We start from the raw sequence: 27,740 nt of genomic DNA, 5'->3' as shown, positions 1-27,740 counted from the left end.
TCTGCAAGGCCCTGAGGTTCCTCTGGCCAGGTGCCAGGTGCATTCTGTATTTTACACGCTTTTTGTTTCCTCTCTACATGAATCGATCATTTATGTATGTATGTATGCATTTGTTTGTTTATGGACCTCTTCTCTGTTCTTCTGGAAACTTGTGTGCTGGATGATGATGATCCACAGATTTAACACTGCAAGTCTGATATTTAAGTTATGTTACTTCAGTAACTTTGTTTTTCTTATAACGTTTTCACCAAGTTACGCCAGCCTCTGTGGTCTGATTCAGCTCTAAATGCTGTGCATATCTGCCCTTCTATTTTCTTTTAGTTGAGACCTCAATGATATTGAGTTCCAGCTTTGCCCAAATTAGCTGCTATTTAGTGACTGAACTTCACAGAAGCCTAATGCCTACTGGCCATACCTTCAAAACATATCGTACTAAGGGGCAATACAGCAAATCTACACACACAGGGCAGGGAATGTGTACCGCAGGGTGTGGAGCTCAGCCACACAACTGGATGAACATAGCCATGGGCAGTGCTTTCTGGTTTTACTAAGATCACTGCCTGTGTTCATGTGAATTACGGCAACTGCAGAGAAGGAAAGCAAAAAAAGATGATCATGGTCTTTAATACTGTGCAGGCGCAGCCCAGCAGCCCTGCCATTTGAACAGACTGTCATTCAATTTTCTTGAGGAGAGGAACAGGGGGGATCTGGGAAAGAAGATTTTTCTGAATCAGTTGCCTAAATACGGGCAACTGAGCATGCATTCATCTAAGCCCAAGACATATGCATGTGACTGGCAAATTTGGCACAGAATCTGTAGATGTTTGTCCTTCTATACCAGAGCCTAGGTGGGATATCTGTCATCTGAAATGACACTGAAGTAAGCAGCTGAACTGCACCATAATGTTAATCCAAACGTAGGTGTCTGTGAGTCACCCAGGTGTCTAAACTCCCACTGTAGTTAATGGCAAACTAGTCAAGTAAATGACTCTAGACCAAGAGTGAGCCCTTGAGGACAAGATAGTCAAAGGGCATTGAGTTTACTTCTCTTCCTGTGTGTTGAAACACACAGGGCAACCATAATCAGACTCTGTAACTGCACGTGTCTGTAGTCTGCTCTATAAGGGTCTACATATTTTGCAAGTTCATTCTACCATCTTCTCAACAGTAAGGCTGGTAATAGTTTGGTATAACTTCTGAATTGAAATAAATTTAGGCAGCTATCGAGCTTGCAGTTCGCAAGGAAGAGATACAGTGCTAGCAAATCAACAGAAAGAAATTTCCCGTAAGGAAATCCCCAGAAAGATCAAGGACAGTGAGGCTTGGGCTCATTGGATCCCCGCAAGACCCAGTGGCACCAACCACAACAGCTCAGGCACCAACCACAGCGGTTCAGGCAGGGTTTCACAGAGACCAGCCAGAAGGAGGGAGATGTTGGTACCAGAGGCACCAGATTACTCGCCAGAGTTATGAGGGCCTGGAAGCTTTGCTCAGGGGGAGCACAGCACCCTGTAGGGCTGTAAAAGCTGAGGCAAGCTGTGGCAAATGTCTCAGCTGTTAGCCTGGCCTGTCTGTATTTTAGACAATATATGACAATTGTTGCAGAAGGTAACGAGAAGCTTTCTTATCATGGTAGAAAGTAGAAAATACAGGATCTCAGGGGAAAGAGCAAGAAGCAAGAGCTAAGGTTTATCCGTGCAGCTAGGGCAGTGTTTAGGGCATCAAGAGAGCACACAAGGCAATGAGGGCACTGTGTTGATCATAAATTGCAGGGTTCTGGTTGCATGGAGGGTTGGGGGCGACCTGTGTGGGAGGAGGTCAGGAACTGTCCCCTATTAGTCACAGCTGGTTCTGTCCAGCTCCAAAATGATGCGAACAACACACTGGATGCCAAAACTTTGTGCTCAAAGATGTTTAAGGAAAAGTGTTAGCTGCAAGGGTCGAGCAACATGGGAAGAGACACGTGGGAAGACGTGGATGGAGGCATTGCTGGGGACATCTTCATGCCAGAGAAGGTACCTCAGGGGGACTGCGGCCATGGGACACCCACACCAGGGTGAGGACATGACTGGGGACTGAAGCTTGTGAGAGAAATGTTTCCCTAGCATTTTGTTTATTTGGTTATGTTTTTCTCTTCTTCTCCTTCTTATTTTTTTTCCTTGCTACCCAAATGAGTAATCAAATTTTTGTGTTAATTGGAAGTGAATTAAATTAAGCAAAATTCCCTAAGTAGAGGCTGCTTTGCAAGCACCAATCTCTTAGTATCACTGAGTGAAGCAATGCAAGTCTCTGTGTTCTCCAGACTCTTACCTGGGGAAGTGCTGCTCTGCACCCAGCTACAGGCAGCCTGAGGGAATAACCTGACTGATGGTGGGAGGAGGCTGTACTGTGGTCACCAAGCTTCCTTTGAAGAAGGTGATCAAACTGCAGTATCCAATACTCTGGCTGAGCAGGCCCTCATACTTTTAAAATGAAACGATTATATTTTTCTCAAGTTACTTAAGTTATTTCAGTTTGCAATTACTCACTTTTTTTTTTTTTTACTTTTTTTTTTTTTTTTTTTTCATGACATGGCTCTGATTTATTGCTAATGATAATCAAAGAAATATAAATATCCTCACCTCTGGCCTGGGGAAAAATCGATGCCACTTTCCAAAATGAGAGGTCTTTATAACACAGATGAAGCCTAGCACTTAGCAATATTACAGTATTATATTCACATGAGATCTCACAGCACTGCAGTCCTTCTGGTACTTCTGGATGTGGTCCTGCTGTGTTGTAAAGAAATCCTTCATCTTTGGAAGGGCAGAATAAGCTCACATTTTCTTGCCATACCAGAAATCACCCATTTTGGCTAATGGATATTCACAGAAAGGACAAAGAGCATAGTCTTTAGTTTGTCCTGAAAAAAAAAAAAAAAAGCTTGGATGCCTCCAGCCTTACTGTTTTTTGGTGTACATTCTTCATATATTAGGACGTAGTGTGCTGATCTAGGACTTCGTGGTCCAGGATCTCCTCTGCTTCTTATGTGAATACCAACACCAGCTCTGTGAGTACCTAAGCATCCTGTTCCAGTATCCCATTCCTTGCAGTTACACCAGCAGAGGTTTGTGCAAGCCCTTTTTCTCACAGGTGGAGAAGATCCAGCTTTTTTTCCTGCTCTAGGAGAATGAGATTGCTGCAGTGAACGTCTGTCCAGGAGCCCACACTACCTGGTTCACAGCTGTAGGCCTCCGGAGAAAGCAACATTCCTAAACACTTCTAGGTTTTTAAAAGACAGAGGGAGGAAAGAGCTAGTCTTCTGGATAACCTAATAAACCTTGTGTACTAAGCAGGTCTCCCTGACTGCCCAGGTGTATTGGTGTTTATCTTGAGTATTGTTGGCTACATCAGGCTATATGTGGATCCGTTCAGTAGGAGACAATGTTAAGACACCATCTGTCAGCAGAAATTTTACAATGGGAACTAGGTCTTAATCAGATCTTTGTCTTCTTGCTTTAGGAACATATATATTTTTTCACAGAGTAACATGATTTTGAGGTTTGCATTAATTAGTGCTGCTAGAACGGAACAGTAAGCAGAGATAATATATATATATATATGTATTTTTTTTTTCCTGAGGACCTACTAAATAAGATTTAGGTTTACTGTAATTCATAAAAGGCAAATAACTTTTATACATGGCAACAGATGGATTTCAGTTGAATAGAAAACATTTTATTTCTTAGGACGGAACACACAGAAATAGAATCACAGAACCGTGTAAGTTTGGTCCCTTAAATTTTCCCCATATGTCGTATGCTCCAGCCCCCAACCATCTCAATGGCTCTCCTGGCCTCGGTCTGGTTTGCTAATCTCTCTCACTCATGAACAAAGATGCTTAAAACAATTACATGAACAACAACTCCCAAAAGCAAAGCATGCACTGAATGTGGGATCCATAGGATCCAAGATAGAAGTTTGTGGCTGAGGCTATCATCTGGAATCCTTAATTGCCACTGAAGACACATGAGCTCTTCTCAGCTGTTGTCCTTCTAAAGTAGACATTAACAATGGATTAGGTGACTTAGCATCCTGAAGTGCCTACATCCCTTCACTGAAGGTAAAGCAGCCTCGGATGGCTGGGTCAAATGGAGGTGCCAACACTGGAGACATGTGAGGAGCCCTTGGCCTGTGACTGCATTTGTTCTTTGCTGGGAAGGAAATACAAGGCACTGTTTTTGTGCTGGAAAACCTGCAGGGAGCAAGCCCTAGTGCTCTGGGTATTAATCTTTGACCAAAAGATGCACAGAAGCTGTTAGCCTTGCTTTGCTCAAAGTGGGATGGGGAATGGCAGGCACTTGGTCTCCTTGCAACCTGTCAATTCACACCTACATTGAACAAGGGTATTTAAGTTTCTGTAAAAAAAAAATTCCAGGAGAAATCCTTCCTGCTTCTCTTTAGAGAGTGATGTAGCCTCTGCTGTGTTGCAAACGTCCCATTCTCAGGGAGACCCAGTGAAGTCAGACACATTGAAAACAACAGGAGTGACCTAATGGACTTAATAAAATCAGCACGTCACCTTTTGTCTGTATTAAAGTTAAGTTACTAGCGCTACTTGAATTCTCATATGATCACCTTTTGACATTATGTTTAATTAATGCATTTAATTTTCTGTATTTTTTAAATAAAATAAATCACTTAAAGTGACTTGAATAAAAAAAGTTTGTTCTCTTTGTTATTGTCCATACAAGTGTCCCTGCAACCACTCCCAGGTAACTGATCAATAGGCCGTGGCAGGCAACTGCTTTCTCTGCTTGGCCAGTTTACAGCAGCATTTATTCCCTTGAGAGCAATTCATGACACGTCTGAGCAAGCCAAGCATCAGCCAAGTGGGACAGCGGGAATTGGCTGCTGTGCAGCTTCTTTGTACCTTTTCTCTTCCCTAGGCAACATCACAGCAGCTGAGTTGTGTCCACAGAGCTCAGTGGATTTACCTTGGCTTGCACCAGAGCACGTCTCCTGCAGGAGGTGCCTGCTGCTGTCCTTCGGCTCTGGTGGGAGTGCAGGTGAAGTGTGATGCAGAGAAGTATTCTGGGGAGAACATACACCTGAAAGAATTAAACTAAAAAAGAAAAAAAAAACTACTATTACATTTTCCTGGCCTCCTCTTGCATGGAACCGGGCATGTTTCTACAGCCAGGAGCCTTTCCTCCAGCAGGCTGGTGTGCCCTTTGGAAAAGGCTTTCTTCCCTGAAACACATGATTGCTGGCTGAAAAGAGGCAGGGGGCTTCTGAATTGCTTTCTCTGAACTCGAGAGAAAGTCAAAGTCATTGCACTGACTTTTCCCCATTGAGTGGTAAGAGTGGGGGCAAGCAGCATGCGAAGGGGAAGCAGAAAGGATGTTACCAACAGGGAAAAGCCTTTGATCTGAAAATTGAGATTAAGTTTGAAGATAGGAAGGACAATCTCCTCTTCATTTCCTGATCCCCAGAGAACTGTGGAAACCCCTGATTGTTTCTAACAGGCTGGGAATGCTGGCCCTGCTTTCCATGCTGTTTTGCATTACAGATATTTCTGTGGAAATAAAGAAGATTCTTCTGATAAAAAATCAGGTCCGTTGAAATCACCAGAGCCATGGTTTCATCACCCGCTGCTTTCCATTTTTTCCCATTAGATTTTACCTCCTAACGTTTAGACACCATGTCTGCTGCTGGGTGATGTTTTATTCTCTGGCAGCACAGTCTGTGATAACGGGGGAAGCTGTTTTCCACTATGTTCACCTGGTTGTGCTGCAAGTTTGCACAACCTGTTACTACAACACACGGCAGGAGGAAATAGTTCATTGTTGGCGTGAGTTAAGGGGACAACCAGTGGTGGAAATTTTTGACAGGACACTTGCATGAGCTTTGACCTCTTTGCCACCCCAGTTCTCATCTTTTCCATCCTAAAAGAAATACTGATGTTGTTCTCTAGCTCTGGACATTAAACTGAGGCAGGAATTTTAAGTCGTTCAGTCCTGAATGTTCTCCAAACTAGTCTTTCCTGTCTGCTTCTCTGCTCCATCTCACTATACCAGTGAGCTTCGCTGACCTCTGGCACTACTTCCACTGCCATGAGTGTTTCACTGAGGATCAGTCAATATCTGCTGGGAAAGGTGGAAAAGCAGAAAAGCTCTTCTACAAGCAGGAAATATACAAACAGTGATATAAAAAGGAAACATTCTTGGAAAAATCTTATTATCCTTAGGGGAAGAGAGACTTTTAATGCTGACTTGGTATTCTGCCTTTCTACAGTTTAAATCCTCTTTTCAAGAATGTTGAAGAGGGGTATTTGTGCCTTGGCTAGTGGGCTTAGTTCAAACACTGCTCTGAGTCTCACATTTTAATAGGATACCACACTGCAAGCAGCATCCCTCCTCCTTGGTAGTGCAAGGCGTGCTCCTAACTGCTTCATGGTAGGGCACTCAAAGAGCCCTGGAGGGAACATTTCTTTCTGCACTGGGCTGTGGAGTAGATCAGATGTGTTCAAGGAGAAGTAGATGGAGTTCATCCCAGAATGAAGCCCTTGAGCAGACCGAGTATTGTGCCCAGCACAATGAGGGCTCTGTCTGGGCCAGTGCTTACACTCCTGAGACCTCCCACCTGAATTTGTCCCAGCTGCTGGTGCCACGATGCTGGAGGACAGAGAAGCCCATCACAGGAGGCAAATCTGTCCTGCTGCTCTGCAGAGTGGGCTGCTGCTTTACACACTACCTCCGAGCACCCAACCCTCGTACCCCTGCTAAGCAGCTAACCCAGAACAGCTGAATTGCACCTGAACATGGCTGAGTTGATGGAGCTCAATGCCTAGATGGCTACATGATGTGTTGACACCCTTTGCATTGTTTAAGGTTTGTTGACAACCTTTGCATCGTTTAAGACTGTGGTTTTAATTAGGTAACCACATTAGTGTACACACACCAGCCAAGCAACTCTTGGCAAGGATCCTGCAGTGTGAGTAGGGGCCCCTTTGGAGGAATTGCCATGTAATAATGAAATGAATTTGAAGAGTCCAAGCAAGTAGCATTTTCTGCAATACTGCACACAGTGAGGTAATGAAATGCTACATTCCTTGCAGAACTGATGTGTTATCTTGTTCCCTCCTTTGAAAGTAGGAGAAAAACCAAGAAATAATCAACACAGCTGGGCTTTTCTTTTTGTTTACTTGGAAAACTTGTTTTAACCATCAACTTTAGCAAATTTTGGCAGTTACAAACCTGTACACTTTTTTTGTTTTGTTTTGTTTTTATAGCAAAAGAACACAAGACAATACTGCCAACAGCAATTATGAAGGAACAATTAGTTTTCGGATGAGGGACTATACCCACTCAAAGTGATAAACCTTCCCTTTTGCATAAGGTTTAATCTGTTTTCATTGGAGATATGACATCTCTTAATAACTACTTGAAATGGCATAAAACTCATATCTCTAGGGTTGTTGTTTTTTTTTTTGTGCAAAACACATTCATTTAAAAAAAGTCAATAAAAAACATCTTCTTAAAAACAGAAAAAGTTAAACAAAAAGAGAAGAACCAAAAGAAAAGTTACAGTACATTTTGAAATGATTAAAAAGTACCAGTTTTCAAATCTAAAACTTTTTTTTTGCTGTTACCTTAAAAGTTTAAACCAACTTTGATGACCCTTTAGGTTTATACCAAACAAACAGACGAACAAACAAAAAGAAAATTAAAGCGACCTGATTGGCATCAAATATCTACAAAAGCCTGGTAATTTGAAACCATTATATACATTATTTTATAAACTTCTTTTTAAACACCAAAACATACATCTTTTACAAACCAGCCTGCTTGCGACAGGTAAAATTTACAAGACAATCTTTTCTGATACAGTGCTTTAAAGAGAACTGCTTTCATTCCTAAACATCTTTGTCACTTCCTGAAAAGCGGCAGCATGGGCTCATTGCATTGTTAAATAACAGCGATTCAGGTACTCCTATGACAGAAGAATGCTACAGTTCTGAGGGCTCCAATCTCTTTCCACAATACAGTTCAAGTGCACTCTTAACACTGGTAAAGATTACTTATGGCCTTTGTGTAATACGACATACTTGTAGTTATTGCTTTTCATTATTACATAATGAAATGAATTTAATTTCATTTCCTCCCCATCCACCCATCCCTGTGACGATGCAGCTGATTTACTAACTGAATGCTCCTTCTGGTCATGGAGATGTTAAATGTCAAGTTTATGAAAGACAGGCTAAAGGCCATGGATAATGGGCAATACTGTAAATTTCTAAGGCTCTATTCGCAGTTTAGTGTATTGAGAGGGACAGAGATGCAAAAAGCACAGTTTTACTGCATGGCAAATGATGGTAAATGATCAGAGGATGAACTTTAAGATGTAGCTCTCTCTTTGGAAACCTATGAAATATCCATTATTATTCAGTTAATAGATCCCCAAAAATACCAACAAAGCATAAATGTACTTTCACTACTGGCTTTAAATTGCCTTTTTTTTTTTTTTTTTTCTCCATTATTAAGCATGCAACCTTTCCAAATGAAGTGTAGCAGAACTGGTCCAGGGCACCTTCAACTCTCCTGTGTCTGCAGTTATTAGTGGCTATGAGGATGCATTATAGCATTCCTTTAGCTTTTCAAACAGGAGCTTGATGAGGAGTAAAGCCATATTTTTAACCATTTTTCCTGTCCTGCCCATATGTTTCTTTACAATGGATGTTAAATTGAGCCAACAGCAACAATTTTCATGTCATATTCTTGAAGATTACCACCTGTCTGGCTCTCAGAGACAACAGGCTGCTGCCTCCCTAATAATCAGTGTTTCGGTGTCATGCATTGCCTCACCATGCTGTATCCAGGCTGAGTTTCTCACTGAAGAGGGCACCAATACATCAAGGCCAGCACTACTTCAGACTATACTAGAGAATTTAGAAAAGAGAAGAAAAATACCAAGGACCTAAATCTAACTTGCCTGTGGGACATGCAGAGGGGTAGAGCCCGTGCTGGAGCACACAGTTTTCTTCTGTCAGGAAAACAGAGGCAGCAAGAAGCCTTTGTCTCCTTCCAGCCTTGTGCTGCTCTACAGGCTAAAGAAACCCACAGGATAATTCAGGATCAAGGACGTCACCAAGCTTTAGGAAAATTTCTGGGCTGTGTGGAAATCGCAGTACTGTAGTGAAGCTCTGCTGCACCATCTTCCTGGCTGCTCTCCTACGCTGTTTCCTATAGGAGCAGCAATAGAAAGCCAACTTTATGGTGGTCTTTTAGCAGGGCTATCCATTTGGCCCTGTAGGAGGGAGGTGATGTGCCTCCTGTCTTCTTGGGCCCTGTGCCCAGCTATAAGATACTGGGTCAGGATAGCAATCACATGCAATACCTTTGGGTCTATGGTTTGTTTTGTTTATTTTCTTTTTAGGATGTTTATAACCCAAAGGCAAAGTAATCAACATATTTAAGTACATAAGCCTGTTTTTTTCCTTTTGCACAAGGCCACTTATTGTGGTATTGGCAGCATAAATTACGATGTCAGTCACTTTAAGGCTCTTCCCACTGCCAGAGTTATCAAAAGGCTCTCAGTGTGTATGGCATTTGGACCAAAACACAGAGAACATGCATCCTTTTACTCACACGTACACCCCTCAGCAAAGTCAGTGATTTTTGACACGAGCATGTATTTGCATTTTAAAAAGTTGCTTATTTCTTGGTTTGCTTCCTTACAAAAAGCAAAAACTGTCTTGATCCTAAGGGTTTTAATCCACTGATAGTGCAAAGCACTTAGGTCTATGAAACTTCTTACAGCTGATCCTGAAAGAAAACACTGTGTAGTGGAGCCATCTACAGGAATGTGAGCTGAAATACAGACACGCAGGATCAAGGCCAACCAGATCAGCAGAGATGACAAGAGTAACAAAACTAGGGAGCTGGCAACGGCAGCAACAGCGATATAAAAATAACCATATGGCAGAAAAAGAATTAAATGTTGGATGGAACAATGTAAACACTAATTCTTACATCAGGTTGTGCATGTGTTTTTTATCTTCCAGCTTAGAAAATTAGGGCTTGTCCACGTAGAGCAGTAATGAAAAAGAAAATGGTTTGGATTAACCAGAGGATGTTAATATGAAAATCTTACTCCCTAAGAGGTATTTCACCTTGGGATCTGCATTCAGGTTCTTATCACTATGCAAAAGGGCCAGAACAAAACCAGAAAGACCACATCAGTACCAATATCCACGGAGGGGCATTTGTTTGAGATGGAAAAATTAGATTAGGCTCATTTGCTTTGGAGGGGAGGAGGTATTGAGGTATAGAAATGAGTGGGACAGAGAAGGCTGAGCGGTGATCCTTGGCACCTTCCCCACAGCACTTTAGTTTGTAGGCGTTCAGTGAAATGAAATGGCAACAACATTAAAACAGAAAAAAGTACTATACATTGTATTTATGCATATTTACTAGTAAAATTCACTATCAACAAGATATTACTGAGGCAACAAGCTTGGTAAGAAACATTGATCTTTTCTGTATGGCAATTGCTAGGCTCCTGTGGTGTTCTCCCTTGTGACACTTCTGATATGTCCCAGTAAAGTTTTGATATCAGAGTCTTACTCAAGATTTTTCATTGAAGAAAAGAAGATGACAAGTACACTTCATAACTAGCTGGGGACTAAAACAGAAGTAATTGCATAATAGATAAAAATGTCTCACACCAAAACTGAGTAGGAGCAAACCCCATGTAAACTACAACTGGATGCTAAGAGACTATCACATTCTCAGAAAGTCATACCAACTTTAAAATTGCTTCAGAGCAGCTAAGCTTGCAGCTTTGCTTTTCCAACTCAGTTGTACCTAATCTTGAAGAGACATCAATCTAATCCTTGCATCTCATTTCCTGCAACACAGACTTCATGAACTATGCAAATCATCCTCTGCCTGTGCCTCAAGGCTTGCCAAACCACTTTGTGGTTTATTAGCAAATCCCTCAGTTCCTTGCAATCGCGATACAAATTTCCATCATTCTTTTTTTCTTGAAAACACAGGGAGAATAGCAGGGAAAGGGAGTTGAAACGTACCGTGAGCACATTCAGAATATATCACCATTACAGAAGCATGTTTACTTCGAGAAGACCAAGTGACATTCATAAATTCAATGGACAGAAACTACTTGTGGACAAGTACTTGATAATACTTGTATGTGCAGTACATGTTATTTCCAGAAGTTCACTCATTTTTTCATGTACCTGTATAAATGAGATGTTTTCTAATGAAGAATCGCCGCATATTGTACCTACTCTGAGAATTTTAGAAATCCTGTTTTATTAAAAGTGTTACAAGCTGCAATTATTTCAATTATATTCTATTAATAATTTCTTCTTGTTGGGGGTAGTCTGTGAACGAACACTTTTTGTATGTCAAGAAATGGACAACAACTTAATTTTGGGTGAAGCTCAAGTCAGTCAAGAACACGCCCTGGAATACAACTGATGAACCTATTCAGTTAACATGTTTGACTAAAAGACAGGATATGGAAAGCAGCATAGGAAACCTGTTAATGAATCTACTTATTAGTAACAATGACATGCATTCAATAGCTTTTCAAAATGACTGAATTATGCCATGGCAGGAATGGATGAAACCGCAGCAGTAATGCGGACTACAGACTCACATTCATTGTATAAGGTATAGAGATGTTGTAAAATGAAGTGGTAGAAACATTTTCATAGCACTGAGCAATGGGTACATGTATTCTGCTTTAATACATTGAGCAAAAATGCTGTATTTCCATATTGCACTTAGCTGCTCGGGCCAATCACTGTGAAAGGCCATTTACTCCAGTCAGGCTGAGGGAAGAATAAAAGCATAGAGATGCCATGGTTTTCCTCATTCCATGATATTCTGATGTCTGCAAACAACCTTTGGAAGTCCTCATATCCTACGAAATCACACAGATCCAACAGAAAATCTAAAAACATATCTCTGGCCATGGCCCATCTGTGCAGTTCCACCGCCTCAGTCACTTTACAGCAGCCGACAGCTCATCCCATAAACTCTAAGGATGGACATTTGCCAAATGATGTTAAACTAACGATTTGAGATTATAGCAATATTTTATGCAACTTAATTGCAACTAATTTTACTGCAATAATTGTAGCATGATGACTGCCGTTAAAGAGGTGATTGCCCAAGCAAGGAATTTCAGAAAAATCAGCCATGCTACATAGATACCTAGGTTTGCTAGCTGTTTTCAGATCTATGTTCATGCTGCATACAGAAGTCAAGAGAAGCTGTAGGTATGCGTCTGAGGCAGAACCGGGCTGCTAATGAACCAGACTCTGACATTGCTAGAAGTTCTCATGGGCGAAGTTGTACACATGCATCTGACATCAGGTGTTAAAACACGGCAACCAAAGCGGGCCAACTTAAATATATAGGCTGTATATATGTTGCTGTATATATGTTGTGGTATATGTACACAAAGTAGAATGAAATGCTATGTAACAAACAAAAGTGTAGATAAATATTTATGGACGAATGACTGGTAGCTTGGCTTTGATACATCAATTTGTAAGTGCTGTTTTTTAAGCCATCTGACATGTTGTACATAGCAGCCTCAGCGATCAATTGCTTTCACTCTTTCACTGACATAATATTTCATGCAATATTGCATCTTGGAATGATCCATACCAGTTCTTTAATACTGTAGGGAGATCATAACACTGTAACACTTTTAATAATACAATACCAAAAAAAACAACAAACCCCAACCCTGGGTAATGGTGGGAGGGAGAGCAGGAATTTATTTAGCAGTGAGATCGTTTTCCCCTTCCTCAAAAGCTCAGTTTTACTCTTGGTAATAAATAGAAGGTACATACTCTCCGGATTGTCTGTAACAATTTTGTGATGTGTAATACTTAACACAATTGGTCTCTTCGCGTCTGCACATACAGTATCATTTCTGAACAAGTTAATAATGGGTTATACTGTATTTTTGCATTGCCCAATATATATAGATACACCTTCAGCAAAATTTCTTCTCAATATTTATACTATTAATTGGACCAAATGACAAAAAATAAAAATAAAAAACGAAGAAGAAGAAGAGGAAGAAGAAGAAGGGAGATTCCTTTACACTTGTGTCTGATGCTGGGTCTCCACAAATGGAATGTGAACATTTTCTAGGTTGAGTTCCTCCACGCTTTCATAGTCACTCATGGCTACTTCGGAGTCATCAAAGCCGCAGCTGGCTGAGACGTCAGAAGAGGAGGCATCTAGGGAGTTGTGCAAGGATAAGGGCATCTTACCTGCACTAACGTTTTCTGTGTTCTGGCTTGGGCCAACAGCAAAAGTACTAAATTCGTTCCCAGTCTGAGCCCCTGCGGTGTCCGTCTCATGGGGGAACTGGTGAGGAGGGAGGTATTGGCTGGGGTGGAAGTGCGGCCGTCGCCTGCAGTCGGGGCTGAGCGTACTTGCCATTGAGACTGGCTGCGAGGGCGGAAGGGTTTCATATTGGTCTGGATAATCCTCTGGAAGAGGAGGTGGTAACTGGTCCTGGCTCATGAACTCCTCTTCGTGAGGGGGAGGGTAGTCGCTGTCGATGTCGTAGCCACCAAGGTAGTAATCTGTTTCCAGCTCTCTGGTGCTGCCGTGGTGAGCTGAGCCTCCATCTGCCGTCTCAAAATTGGGCACTTCTTCGATGTCGGATAAACGAGCGCTTGGCATCCAGTCAGAGGTATCCCAATGATACGCTGCAGTGGGGAAGAGAACCAGAGCTGTTAAGATGGGGACACTAATGGCAAGGGGGGTGTTGAGCATGCACTGGAGTTTGCTAAAGAGCAAACTCTCAATCCTCACAGCACGTTTAAATCACAGCATGCGCCACAGGCCATCGCCGCGGGTCAGCCATGCTCTGACCAGAGCAGTAGGAGAGAAGGACGAAACAGCATGATGATGCTAATGCAAACAAGCAGAGAAACGAAACACGGCTAATCTAAGGCCGTGTTCACATCTTAGGATGTTACTAGGTTGTATTAGAAACTATGATGCTGACAAATCAAAATGACAAAGATCTCTGAATTAATGCTTTTCACAGTTAATTGGAAAAAAAAAAATAAAGTCAGCATGCTTATGATACAACATCTAATCTCCCCTTCCACCTCCAATGACTTTGTTTCAAGAAAGGAAGTGTGCAAGCAAACAATCTGATCAACCAAGAGACTGAGAACTGGATCCTGAAATAACAAAAAAGTGTCTGGCCATTCTCATGCAGCATTTGCAACCCAACAGAATTCAAACAAAAGAACATGTGAAGCAGTTCAAGACCAAACAGATCAAGTCAGTGTCCTCCCACCCCAGCACAGTCCAACAGGCAGAAAGGGTCTCAGAAAAATCACCTCTGTTGTAGTTCTGTCCTTGATCCATAACAGACACTGTTAGATACAAAGTGAAAAGTAAAAACTGGTAACTTTGAGCGTGTTACCAGCATAGTCTTACATGTGAAAATACAAAACTCTGCATGCATATTTCTAAAGTACAGTTGGCTCGGTGTCATTTTAATAGGATTTTAAATTGTTCTTTATTTTAATGTACAAGATAAGCTTGCCCAGTCAAATGCAGACATACATAAAGAAATGATTGTCATGTGCATTATATTCCTTTTCTATCATATCTTAATTATCTACCCTCACTGAACAGATATGGAATTACATTACAGCTGGAATTCTTAATACAAAAAGGGCTATCCACCATCTCTATGGTTTATAATTGCAAAGTACATTTCTCTCTCACTTTGAAACAGAAAAATAAGAATCTACCATTCTCAGGGCCGGTTCAAACAAATCTGGGCCCACCTGGGCTCAGATACCATGGTGATGGGCACGGTATAAGAACCTGAATAGAATAGAATACAAAGCCATTTAATGGGGCCGTCAGCTACAATGCCCCGCAACCCCGTACCCACCTCCCACCTGCACTGCCATGCTAGCTGGTGGGAAAGGAGGCATTCCAGTATGGAGAGGGTGCAGGGGCTGGGGAGAGAGCAAGGAAAGAGGTTTTGTGTGACAAGAGCGGGGAATAAGCTGCAGCGTTTTCTAGATGGGATGCTCTTGTTCAGCCACATGTTATTGGGCTTCATGCAAGAAGTCACCGGGCAAGGTCTCTGGACTGCCTTGCCGGAGGAGGTCTGGTCAGATGAGCAGCACCTGATGGCATGACAGTCCTTAATCTCTGGCACAGATGAGGTCAGAGAAGGCTATTCTCCAGGCCTCCATCTATTAACACCACTCTTGCCCTTGCTTATCACCACATATGCTGCGTGGTGACAGTGATTTATTTGTTAGCTCGTTAGCCAGATAGCAGCTTTCTACCTGCTCTGCATTAGCCTGGGCTGAGGAGGGTTAGGGCTACCGCAGCACTGTCTGAACCGGCCCTAACCACTCTTCTCCTTCGTCATTCCTCTCTGCTGGATGAGGATGTTGCTGTCTTTCAGTCAGTATAATGACATTGCACCCGAGATGCGTCGGGTCCTTCCGAGCTGCATGGTTTCGGGATCCAGGAGAACCTCACTAATGTGCTGACTCGCACCACCTGCTGCAGCTCCCTGGGGCAGGAGCCCAGTCCTCCCACCGTGATGCACCCGCAGCCCCTGTGCAACTAATGATGCACTGCTTCCACCAGCTCTGCTGCTGGGCATGCAAGATTAGTAACCCTTATGTGTAAGGAACTGGGAAGCGGGCAAAGTATTTTCAGTGACAGCCTCTTGAAACTGTTGCTAGGTTGGCTTTTTCTGACCTGTAAAGCATGATAGGAAGCCACTGTGTTTGCTTATGCTTTCCTTTAGGAATGCAGAGACAATTACAGTGGCTGTGCTTTCATTTCAGTTTCGTTTCAGTTTGTGTTTTTTTTTTTTTAATTTTATTTTTCTGAGTGGGACTTTCTTTTTGAGTTAACCTTGTCTAGTTCATTTTATACAATAGCCAGAAGAATGGCAATATTATACTTCAGAAAATACACTATGGACTATATTTTGGACTTGTGGATAACCAAGTTGATACTGAGTTGACATTTTCCCAAGAATAGCAGAGGTGCTCTACAAATAAATAATCCTAATATTTATTTTTGGTATATCACATTTCCTCAATGGTTTATCAAAGAGGCAAATTGTAATGTTCTTGTTTTACAGTTAGGGAAACCACTTGTAGCATGATGGGATTACCCTGAGGGCCAATGGCAGAGCTGAATGTTCAGCTCTGTTCAGTAGGCAGAGCAACCCCAGGGGAAAGGCAGTGGTGGGCAGGCTGCTTGCTATGTGTCATACCTGGAGTTGTGTCTATGCATCTGTTTGACACTATTACCTGGGAGAATCCAGCTACCTGCCCACCACCACTTTGCTCCTCTCCACATAGTCCCAATGGGAGTGCATAAGCCAGCTTTACTGCAGCCAGGATACTTTACAGCCTTCCTGCATCTTCTTCTGTTTCGCATCCTCTGTAGATGGGACAATCTCAATGACTTGGCTCCACTGTCAACCTCATCCTACTCTCTCTGAAGGCAATGGCAATAAGCAAGCAATAACATTGACTGAACAGAAGATGATGATGGCCTTGACACCTTTTCTACCACCTCCAATTACCCATAGATATCTTGTGTTACACCACCCTGGTGTTCTTGGGTTTGCTGGTGAATATGCTGATTTGCAAATCCCAATCCCCACCACAGGTCTGCTTGTCAGTGTAGATTAGTGAGGTTCTGCTGGAGTGTTTCACAATGAAAACAAGAAGCATTGTTGCATAACAAGAAAGAAAAAAAATTAAATACCTTCATTTTCTATAGTGTCAACTACATTGTTGACAAGCTGTATGACAGTCACTATGGAAGCTTGCAGGGGAGGGAAAGCAGAAAATAAAGGGAAGGGAAGGACAGCTTCAGGTTAGTATTTAAAACACATGTCATATGTTACCACAATAAATTCTCTCAAACAGACAGAACTGACATAGAAAAAAAAAGTCTGCCGACCAATGCATGATTTATGCAGTGGGTTGCAGGACATTTCATTTCAGATAATCCAATACATTTTCAGAGTGGTGATAAATTCCAAACCAGCATTTCCAAAAAGGCATATGGCATGATGTGTATCACCTCATAAATTCAAGCAGACTGGCCAGCTGATTCAATTAAACAAAGCAGTATCTTGTCTACCTGACACTAATTTCTAATTCATTCTTGCTTAAAGGTCTCCAGAGACCATGCCATGTGCTCCAAGGGATCATTATCTTTTAGACCAACGCACCATCTGAAACAGTGCTAAGCTTAATCTATTTCCTAAGAGAATGTTTTACTTATTTACGGTTTGAGCCATGCAATGCAATACCTCTGGGACATAAAGCAGTACTCCCATAATTAGAAGGACACAGTCAAGTAGGTTTGGTTCAAATTCAGGTCTTTGCTTGACAGAATATTTTCACAAATGCCTTGTGTGTTCTCAGCAACTATTTAATCAAAATATACTTTTTCCTTGAAATAATTAATATATGCCACACAATGTTGTAATGTGGCACACAATTAATATATGTCACACAGAGAGGAACAGTGTGTGATCTCCTAGCTGATCTGAATTTTGGATAAACTAACAACATTGTCTTTGACTACCTGAGATAAAACCCAGTGAAACAAGAGGGGACTCCCATTACTTTCAGTGGGTACTGGGTTTTCTGATGTTTTGTAGCTAAAAGAAAACTGATTGCTTTGGAACAGGCTAAGAAGAGGACCCGAAATGTTGGGCAAGAAATACATTGCTGTTTCACACAGCTGATAGACTTAGAGGTCACAAGAAGCATGTTGAAAGCAATTTCAGCTTTCAACTTCATGATGAACATTGAGGGGACTGTGTTAAATTTTGAGCATGGGATCAAGGATCTCATCCAATTTCCTCAGTCCTTGTGAGTGCTTGGCAAAAAGAGTCTTGATAAACCAAAGAAACCATGTTCTGTGTCTCTGTTGAGTGTTTATGACATCAGTGGCACTGGTAATTGTGTAAGCAAGGGAGGCTTGTATTGGCTAATGCAAATAAACATTATGGAAAAGTAGGTGGCACCATGTAATTAGCTGCTGTGTGGCTGGAAAAAAAGGTGGGCAGCAGCCTAAAGATGCATGAGGAGCCTTGTCAGAGCTAGGGAGAACCACTGCTTTGGCAGTAAAGTTGCGGCCCCATCCTAGTCCTGGCTTCCCCACATATTGCTGATGTGAGTGAGACAAAGCAAGGAAGGGGTGGAAAGAAAAAGAACTCCACCAAGAAGAAAGTCCACTACTGGGAATGTCAGCCAAATGGGAGTGGGTAATATGAGAAGGAAAAGTGGTGTTTCTGCCAGGGATCTGGGAGCCATGGACAACTGAGAGTAAAAACAGGAGGTCAAAAATCAGGCCCATCACAAGAGTCTTTGTGGCAGATAAAGGATGGCTCTGGTGAGAGCTGAGCAGAGAAGGGAGGGAAACTTCCACCCCAGGCAGTTCAGTGTAAGAGAACATCCAAATCCAGCACTTCCAAGGGTGGAAAATTGGCATCATCAACAGCAGTTCCTTGGACTGTTCAGCACAACCAGCAATTCAACAGCAGTAATGGTAACCTAAAAGTCCACTTTTGCCACATCCTCCTGTTTCCAAATTGCTTATTATGGAAACCTGCAACTTGCTTTTGAAGTGAGTTTTCAAAACATTATTGCTGAGACCAGGCAACTATTTTTCTTTGTGACCGTTAACAAAAATTGTTTTTTGGTCACAGGGAATACCATTAAGTACTCTCTGCAAGACTAGGGGAGCCGAGAAATTTAACTGAGGTAGATATGAGAGTACACTTGGGCTCAATATCACACTCAAAATGTTTTCAGGGTGAAAAAAAGCAACTGTTCAACCTAGTAATGCAAATCTGAAGACAAGGCTCCAAGCAACATGGAGAGGGCGAGTGGAGGTTGCCTGCACCTGACAGTAACTGAACAACATAGGGCTGGTCGCACCTTCAGCAAGATGCATCCCAATGCTTCTCTGGTGAAAAACAGGCTTCCCCAGTCAGAAACGAATCACCAGTTTCACAAGAGAGTGTTGGCACATTTGTACAACAGCAAAACAAAAGCCTGTCCTCCCTGTCTAGCCACACGGACCTCAGCTTTGGAGGAGGAAGCCTGGCCTCTCCTGCCTCCCCAGAATGCTGAATTGTACCCATTGCTGTTTCAATGACAACCTTTTAACCTTTGCAGGGCTGTGAAGCAGAAAGAATTAAAATGACAGACGGGGGAAGAATTTATGGTTTCAAGAGGGATATCCATTATCCCCTATGTACAACTATGTGAGTGTGAATATGCTTACTTATGCCTGTATTTGTATTTTAGGTTCTTCCACTGCAAAACCAACCTGACACTGAAAGAAAGCCAGAGCGTGCAGTCTTGCACTGACCTCTGAAAAATGACTCAGATGATTTAAGTTACTTTCTTCATTCTCTCTGAAGTTATTGATTTGTTTAGACCTTGAACTTGAATTGTTACCTTTAAAGGCCATATTTTCATTGTAGGTTTCAGGAAAAATGAGTGGGCACAGAAGGCCCAATTCAATTTCAGTACTGTGCCACTGCCTGAAATGGGGGCAGGATAAGATGCTTGAAAAGCCTTATTAGAATTTGGGGGATATAAAAAAGTAGCCATGTACAATAAATGAATACATGTGTAATTATTATAGAAACAATATTACAAAAGTTTTTTTTTGGGGCGGAGGGGGCACAGGAAAGTGCTGAGAAGTTTAACAAAAATATTCATGATGCTTCAGTCACAGCTGAACCAAAAGGAACTGCAAGTGCCCTTCACTTTAAGTGCTTTTTCCAACATTCAGGAGTACCTAGGGAAGAGCTGCGTGACTTGACTGAGGAACTGAGTCTCCTGACAGTTCATTAACTGGCATCTGAGGAATCTAAGTGCAATGTCTTTGTGCTAATCTTTTTCTGTGTATCTGCATGAGGCTTCCCTGACATCCATCATCCCTCCCTGGCAGAAACATCACGGCTTTTCTCAGCACCACTGCTCAACATGCATGGGACTTCAGAACAAAGGTTTGGTCTGACTTTGCACACTGCTTTCTGGCTGCGTATGGCTCTGCCCACGTCACCCACAGAGATAATGATGTAGGACATGAGAGGGGCAACTAGTATGCACTGAGCAAGGATTTAATAGCGCTCTATTGTTAGCTGAACTGTGATTGCCAGGGAGAGGCCAAGCCACCAGGGACTGTCCCATCCACTCATTGTTGCGTGCTGAGCACCAGCAGAGTTTTGTTGGGACTGTGAATGAGACCTGGCAAACTGCAGAGAAATTCCCTTTCATTTGACTCACGAAACATGAAAGTCATCCTCTTTCAAGAGAAAAAATGATGGAAAATCTACAGTTTAACTTGCTACCTATTAGTCAACTTCTATCTTGGCAACATGAATCTGCTCTATCATAACTCTGATTTACTGTAAAGCTTGGTACTGAGGCAAGAGCTCCAAGAATCAAGATTTTAATTACATTCCTGTAATTTAAAAAATGGCCACAAACCGAGGGTTTGATTCCAGGGCTTTCTGACTTCCAGCATCATTAAAGGGTTTTCCAGATGTCATCTAATTGTTTTTAATAATGTTAGAAAGAGAGTTAAATGCCTTTGTCCCCAGCATAATAAAGAGAAAATCATTTCTTACCATTGTCATCACCCGAATCAGACTGGAAAGAGCTGAGGGACTGTACTTCAGAGTTGCTGCCTTTATTACTTCCTGCAAAACAGGTCACTTCTTCAGCGTCATCAACCCCTTTACCTTCATTGACAGCAAAAACAAAGCACAATGGTACTCTATATGTATGAGCATTTGTCTATTTATACCACGGAACCATCTAAATGCTGCCCATAGGTAGTCTTCTATTATTTTTGTCAGAATAAAATTATTCCCTCCAGACAGAGGAATTGACCCATTGGTCATGAAGGCAGTTGATGACAATACCCAGATTTCTGAAGGGTTTGAAGCCCAAACAGGCTCTCGAGTAGCTAACACCATCATAATTTAGGAATAAACATCTGTATTCAGATGCTTTTGATACCACGTAGTCTCAGTGGCAAAGAAAATGATGACTTTAAAAATGTGGTATAAACATCTTATACAAGAGATTACAGTTGCATTTATCTTTACTGTTCATTTTCTAACTTGAGAGCCTTTTTATAGGCTCACTCAAAGCTCAGAAAAGTTATTGGGCATCTTTTTATTTACATCAGTGGCCCTTGGATCCACCATAAATGTAGAGTAGATTATGCTACAATTTAAATTGTTTTTCATCACAGACATTTAGTCTTGACAGCTCTTCTACAGTTCAGAAATGTAACTGCAGCCTGTGGTATAAGTTCACATGTAATTAAAAACAGACATTCAAATACACATTCTATGAGTGATAACAAGGAAAACACATCATTCACAGTAAGCACTGAGAGACAGATGTGTTAGTTAATTATGAATGAACACACTCAGGTGCTGCAAACAGTCAATCCAGGTAAGTACAGCTCTCCACCTGCTATCTGTAGATATTTCTACCCAGCATGGGGCACCTGCATATAGTAACAGCTGATTTACTCCTGCTGAGAAGCAGGGTATATAGTGGATGGAGTGAGTGCTGCAGTAATGAAGCTGCACTGATTCAACTCATTGACAGCTGAGGTCCATCCCCACGGTGTGGCATCATGCTGTGCAGAAATTCATGCAGATACCAGAAGCGTCAGTGGCAAGAGCACCCAAGAGAATACAGAACAGAGCACGTATGGAGGCTTACGTGCTGATACTTTCAATCAGCAGAACTATATTTAATGGCTAAAAAGGTCAACCACAACACAACTGTGAAATACAGCCTGAAGGAATGAAAAATGCTCTATTCTTTCACTAGAAGACCTTGGCCAATGTGCTGCCTTAGATGAAAATGTGCAGGTTGGATATGAGGCAGTGCTAGGTTCCTCTCTCTGATGTCTGTTCTTATTCCCTAAAACAATAAGGCAAAAAAAAAATCCTAGATCATGGAGTTTTAGTTGACAATTTTGATCAAAGTTGTGTCGCAACAGGGTTGAACACTCATTAGGAAATATTAAAAAGAGGAAGCATGGCTAAGAAAAGAAACCCTGTGCTCTGCTAAGGCAAACATCTCTCAAATAAATCAAATCCCTTCTTTGAGAAATATAACAATTTGAAGTTTGTTAGCCTTCAGGATAGAGCATTAATTGTAGCTGTGCTGCTCTACCAGCTGCACCCTGAGAAAGACCCCTAGCTATGGTGGGGAAGAATGAGGACACCATGCAGTGCTACTTACTTTCTGTCCCAGCATCCCACGTGCTCTTCCTGATGGAGTCACAGTCGGAACGACAGGGAGACACGGCGGGCAGGTTGGGAGCCACGCTGCACACCACAACACCCCGCCTGGCTGTCAGGATTCGAGGGGACTCGGGATGAAATGTTGTCATTTCCTGGTGCTCCACGCCAAGCCCATCCACTATCTTGTCCAGGTTATTCCGTGAGTCACTCTGGAAGCATGGGGTATAGGCCATTGGCCTCACAGGCACCTGTGGAGGCCCAACCTCTTGGTAGATGTTCCTGCTGTCGCCGCTGTTCCTGATGTTCTTGAACTGGATGCCGTTGCTCTTGTTGAGCAGGGCGGCAGTGGCTGGATCCTGTACAAGCGTGATGTTATTGCGGGAGTAGTTCTTCCTGAACACTTTCTTGCGAAAAATGATAAAGAGGACAATCAACACAAATATGACAAACAGGACCACAGCTATTCCTATCAGCTCCTCCTTGCCGACGTATGAATGCCCAGCTTGTATATTGGGAACCACCACAGGGCGAAGACCACAGTATTGTCCCACATAACCAGGCGTGCAGTTACACAGAAACGAACCAAATATGTTGACACAGGAGCCACCATTTTCACATTCTTCCCTTTCACACTCATTGATGTCTTCTTCACACCTTAAAAGAAGAAAAGGAGAACATAGGGTTTGGGGAACATTTAGCAAACAGGCCATCTTATAAGTGGTGACTTATCTTCCCAAAGTGGTACAACTACAGTGAACAACTTGCTGGTGCTTGGCAAATTATCATATTATTATCATATTAAGTCCAAACAGACAAAGAAAATGAGTAAAAGGCAGGAAGTAGGTCAGAGGATTTTTTGTTTCTACAGCAAGTATATATATTTGATCAAGGCTTGAATTTAAAAAATGAATGCAATAAATTAGGCTTTTATGCCAGGTCTAAGGTGACTGAAATTGATCCATTAAAAAAAAAAATACATATCAGCTTTCACAGACTTTAATGGATACTCAAAAAGCCTCTAACAGTTAGGTGTCCATATCAGTGAAAACCATTTGAAGATCATAGCCTGAAACAAAACTGTGGAGCCAAGTTCAGAAACCTCATGGATTTCTCATCTCTCTTTAGCTTGCACTTGATATAAGCACTAACTTTGGGGTTGTTCTTTTTGCGAGGGAATCAAAGAATCATATAGGTTAGAAAAGACCTTCAAGATTATCAAATCTAACCATCAACCTGACCTACTGAGTCCCATCACTAAACCATGTCCCTTAGTTGAGTACAAAACGGCTAATCAGAAAATAAATCCCATCAGTGAACTGAGATGCTCCCGTTGCCCACCTGGGAAAGTTTACTTACGTTACTCCAGTCAGGCCATTCTTGCAGTTGCAAATAAAAGCATTGCCAATGGGATCGCATGAGCCTCCATTCCGGCAGGGATTTGGGAAGCAGGCTGTGATCTCTGATTCACAATTTCTTCCAGTAAACTGGGAGAGGCAATTGCACTGGTAGCCTGGGAGATGAGGGACACAAAGAAATACATCAGAAGCCCACCGCTGTATCTATCTAAAAGCAAGGGAATCCATTTGGCTATTGTCCTGGGGGAGAAAGAGGATGTTTATAGACATTCTGGTACATCTTCATGGTCCACACTAATTTCAGTAGAGCATTTGCTTATCTCAGATGTCTGAGCAATTGGAGCTTATTTCTACAAACAGGGACCAAAAGAATCAGTGCAGCTCAAACTATTCTGAACATCATTCAGGTAAGAATAAATGTCCTCTGTGTACGACCTTGGTTGTGGTAAATATTCTGGATAAGAGATATATCTCCCACTTTTTTTGAAACAAAAGACCATATTTTTCAATACTAGCAGCCAACACTTCTGTTGGGGCTCCGTCAAAGATCAAACACGAGCTGAGAGCTCTTCTACATCTGCCTTTTACAAGGACAACACAGCAGGGATGTGACTGAAATAATAAAACACTTGATAGTGACACAACGCTTTCATAAGGTGCATCACGCAGGCATGAACTATAAACTTCATAGCACCAGCTGAACTGGGCAACACCACCTCTAATCAGAGCTGATTAGGTGCCATGTGTGCTATTAAGAGACTGATTAATCGCTAGCTGCAGTAAATCATGTGTAGCACCACTCAAGTGGAAGGGGACTCTACAGAGGATCAAAGTCTTTCTTCCACACTTCTTGCAGAGAGCAACATCACTCAGAAACAGTTCCTGAAACCATCAGTTCAACCCCCAGGTACCAAATGTCAATCTTTTTTTTTTTTTTTCCCCTTGTGACTTCGTATGGCACAATGACATTGATAAGAACCTTATTTAAGATCATAAAGAAATCCAGTGAGACAATGCATATCTTTATGTTGTGAACTGGATATTGATATCTGAGTGCTTCTTCACTTGAAAAGAGCAAGGAACAGCTACTTTCAAAATGTAAGTGTCCCAAACCAATGCGTAGGCAAGTTTCAAGCTTCAGTTATGGGATTCTCAAACCAAAGCAGCTGAAAATGGTGTATTAACCACCTGTAACAAGGAATCTTCCTGCCATTAATACTGTTGAACCTAGAGCTGAAACGGTTCAATGAAGCTCAATTCAATGTCAAAATTACAGGAGATAAAGCTGGTATACCTGAAATACTGTGTCACAGTGGTGAGATTTTAAAACTTTTTTTTTTTTAAAAAATTCCTATATCTACACATTTGAAATATATATATATATATATGCATATATATATGTGTATATATATATATATGCATTCTCCTAGTTCTAGGAAACAAGGCAGGAGTTTCTGGCACAGTTACAAGGAAGAGAATTTCACATCAACAGTACAGAGAAGCCCAGTGGTGGTATGAGGCAAAAGTAATTCTGAATTAGGACCCACACGTCTTTTATGTCCTATCCAGTTCAATTCACCCTGCTCAGTTACTCTAATTGAATTTTTTCATGAGGACAGCTTTAGAGAACAAACTTGGAACCAGATTTACTGGCTTATTCAGTCAAGAGTCCAATCCCATCTAACTGAAGTTATATGAAGTAGATACTCAAATACAATGCTGTTTCATCATCTTGCTCAAAAAAAAAAAAAAAAAAAAAAAGGAAATAGAAGCACTGCTGTTTTTTTAAAGTTGCAGAATTAAGAAAAGAAACAATTCCACTTTAAGGATTCCTAGAAGTCGTGTTTTGGACAGCACAAGAAAGATAGGATTATTTTTGGTGTCTTATACACATCTCACTCAGACAATGCCAACAGCTTTCTGGACCCATAGAGAGCTGGGATTGAAGAATTACAAAATTGTGACTGCAGCAGGCATCACATTTTGATGCCATTCTTACAAAAGGTTCATTATTAGCTGGTAAAATACCTGATCTAGAAATGCCTGAGGTAGAAATCATAACATGAATAAGTAAGGCTGTTTCAGTGCTACTTTTTATGACTGAACAGTGACATCTATGGTTCAAAAATTTACAGTAATGTTTTGTATACTTTTATGGTCTCAGTGAGTTTAAGTGAAATGAAAATGTTCAGTGTTTGTTGCCTTATGTAATAGCAGAATAGATCTGTTCTTTTATTTGTTAACTGACATTTTAAAATGATATAACTTTAAAGTGACTTTAAAAAACAGCTTTCTGCACCCATGTTGCTAGTTGGCAGTCAGCAGGAAGACAAAGCCTTCAAATCATTCTTAACACCTCTTCTATTTGTTTCAGCTGCACTTAAGTTCTGGGTTGTCATCCTCTAACACATTCTGTTACATTTATTCATTGCAGACAACCTGAGAATTTGATTCCTTTTTTTTTTTTTATTGAAAAAATCCTTTTTCCAATAAGTATAAAAGGAAGATGGACTTCTTATTATCATTGCCTATTGTTTATAATAGAGATGCACTAATTTCAGTTAGCATTTGGTATCAAGAGGAGATAAAAGTGAATGCACCAGATGGGTCAGAGCTCTACTGGGTGATGTATGAGCAAAACTGAAATGAATAGTCTGCTTACGAAAGTCAACATTCTTGACTGAAGTTGATTTAATGATGGTGCAAAGCAGTCAGATATTTGAAGGCTGAAGTATTCGGCATGGATTCTAAGTCTAGGGATCAAAGTTAGTAATAAAAAGGCAACAAAGCTAGGAATAAAAAGGCAATAAAACAAGGCAGTGTTAAATTACAATATTTATCACTGACTTTTCTTCCTTTTAGAAGTGCTGCCATACACCTGCCAATGCTGAGCCACTGGCAAAAGGCATCAAACTTTCCCATGACACACACACACTCGGAGCTGCGAGGCATTCATCCGGGAGGGCTCCAGCACAGCAAAGCATATGTCCAAATCCATGGAGTAGGGAAGCGAAGAGCCAATACGATGGCTCAGTTCACAGCATGGGTTGACTTGGCCAGCAGACTTGCCAGACCTTTTATGCGTTTCCAAACCTCTAGGCAGAGGCTGTAATTTTGCCTGGTGCTGCACATTGTGGCCACATGGCCATGGACAAAGTGCAATCCTAAATAAAACCTTTTTGGTCAGGACTGCATCCTAGGTCTAACGAAGAATTTTTATTACATTTTTATTTTAATATCCAGGCAATGTATCATGTATTTCTTCTCATCTGTTTAATGTAAGAATAATAAGCAAACTTCCCGTGTCCAAGGACAACACAGCTGAAGAAAAGGCCAAGTGCCCCTGTCCTCTCAGTCCAAAAAGAACATTACTCTTTCAAGAAATCTTGGGCTTGCTCCTGTTCACAATGAAGGCACTGGAAATCTTGGAAATTCATCAACATTTAAGATCATACAGTCCATCTGGGTTCCCTCCAAGAAATATGAATATTTCATTTTGCATACTGATGCTGAAGAATGTTGATACGCATTCTCCAAGGCAGCAAATCTCGTGCTGTCACCATTGCATGGCTTCAGAGGGAACCAGCAGAGGAAGACAGAAAGCTCTGACAAGCACATGTGCTAGGGTGGGAGCAATGCCCCCATCATGTGCCACAACAGCCTGTACCAACAGCTGACCTATAAGGTACCACAAGCAATGAACAATACTATTGCCCAACACTTACACAGACATACCCCTCTACTGCCTACATGTAGTTTTGGGCATTCCAGTTCTTTTATTAGGTTTCTCTCATGCTCATTCACTAATCTGAGTGTGTCTTCCTCTATCCCTCCTCAGGTAGCTGTGTCACATCCTCTGACTCCAGCAGCTTCTCGACTTCTTGGTATGTCCCTCTTCAGTCATATAAAGAGTCAAGAAAAAAAGTCTTTTTCAGCTCAGACTTTACTGAAGAGCAACAAGCTGAATGTGAGGACACCACACAGGCTTCCTGTCTATACCTATGTTTGCTTGGCACTTGGTAAGCAGCGACA

The 27,740-nt window shown here is 41.6% G+C and overlaps 1 protein-coding gene across 12 annotated transcripts in view; it reads right to left on the bottom strand.

Annotated features, from left to right (window-relative positions):
* Positions 1-7,165: 7,165 nt before the first annotated feature.
* FAT3 (FAT atypical cadherin 3) overlaps positions 7,166-27,740 on the bottom strand; it is a 419,137-nt gene continuing 398,562 nt past the window's right edge. For 7 of the 12 annotated variants that reach the window (XM_068669037.1, XM_068669045.1, XM_068669068.1 and 4 more), the window contains 6 exons: positions 23,710-23,863; positions 22,352-23,007; positions 20,710-20,823; positions 16,812-16,871; positions 14,390-14,425; positions 7,166-13,744 (listed from right to left, as the gene is read on the bottom strand). In XM_068669037.1, coding sequence (XP_068525138.1) covers positions 13,125-13,744; positions 14,390-14,425; positions 16,812-16,871; positions 20,710-20,823; positions 22,352-23,007; positions 23,710-23,863 — 1,640 coding nt within the window. In that variant the 3' untranslated portion in view covers positions 7,166-13,124. Of the gene's footprint in view, positions 13,745-14,389; positions 14,426-14,809; positions 14,886-16,811; positions 16,872-20,709; positions 20,824-22,351; positions 23,008-23,709; positions 23,864-27,740 lie in introns of all 12 variants that reach the window. The other 5 variants (XM_068669093.1, XM_068669105.1, XM_068669115.1 and 2 more) reach the window with 4 other exon arrangements.

Source organism: Anas acuta, chromosome 1 (assembly GCF_963932015.1).
Source record: "Anas acuta chromosome 1, bAnaAcu1.1, whole genome shotgun sequence".
Taxonomy (NCBI): domain Eukaryota; kingdom Metazoa; phylum Chordata; class Aves; order Anseriformes; family Anatidae; genus Anas; species Anas acuta.
This window is presented reverse-complemented; position numbering and strand designations above follow the sequence as displayed.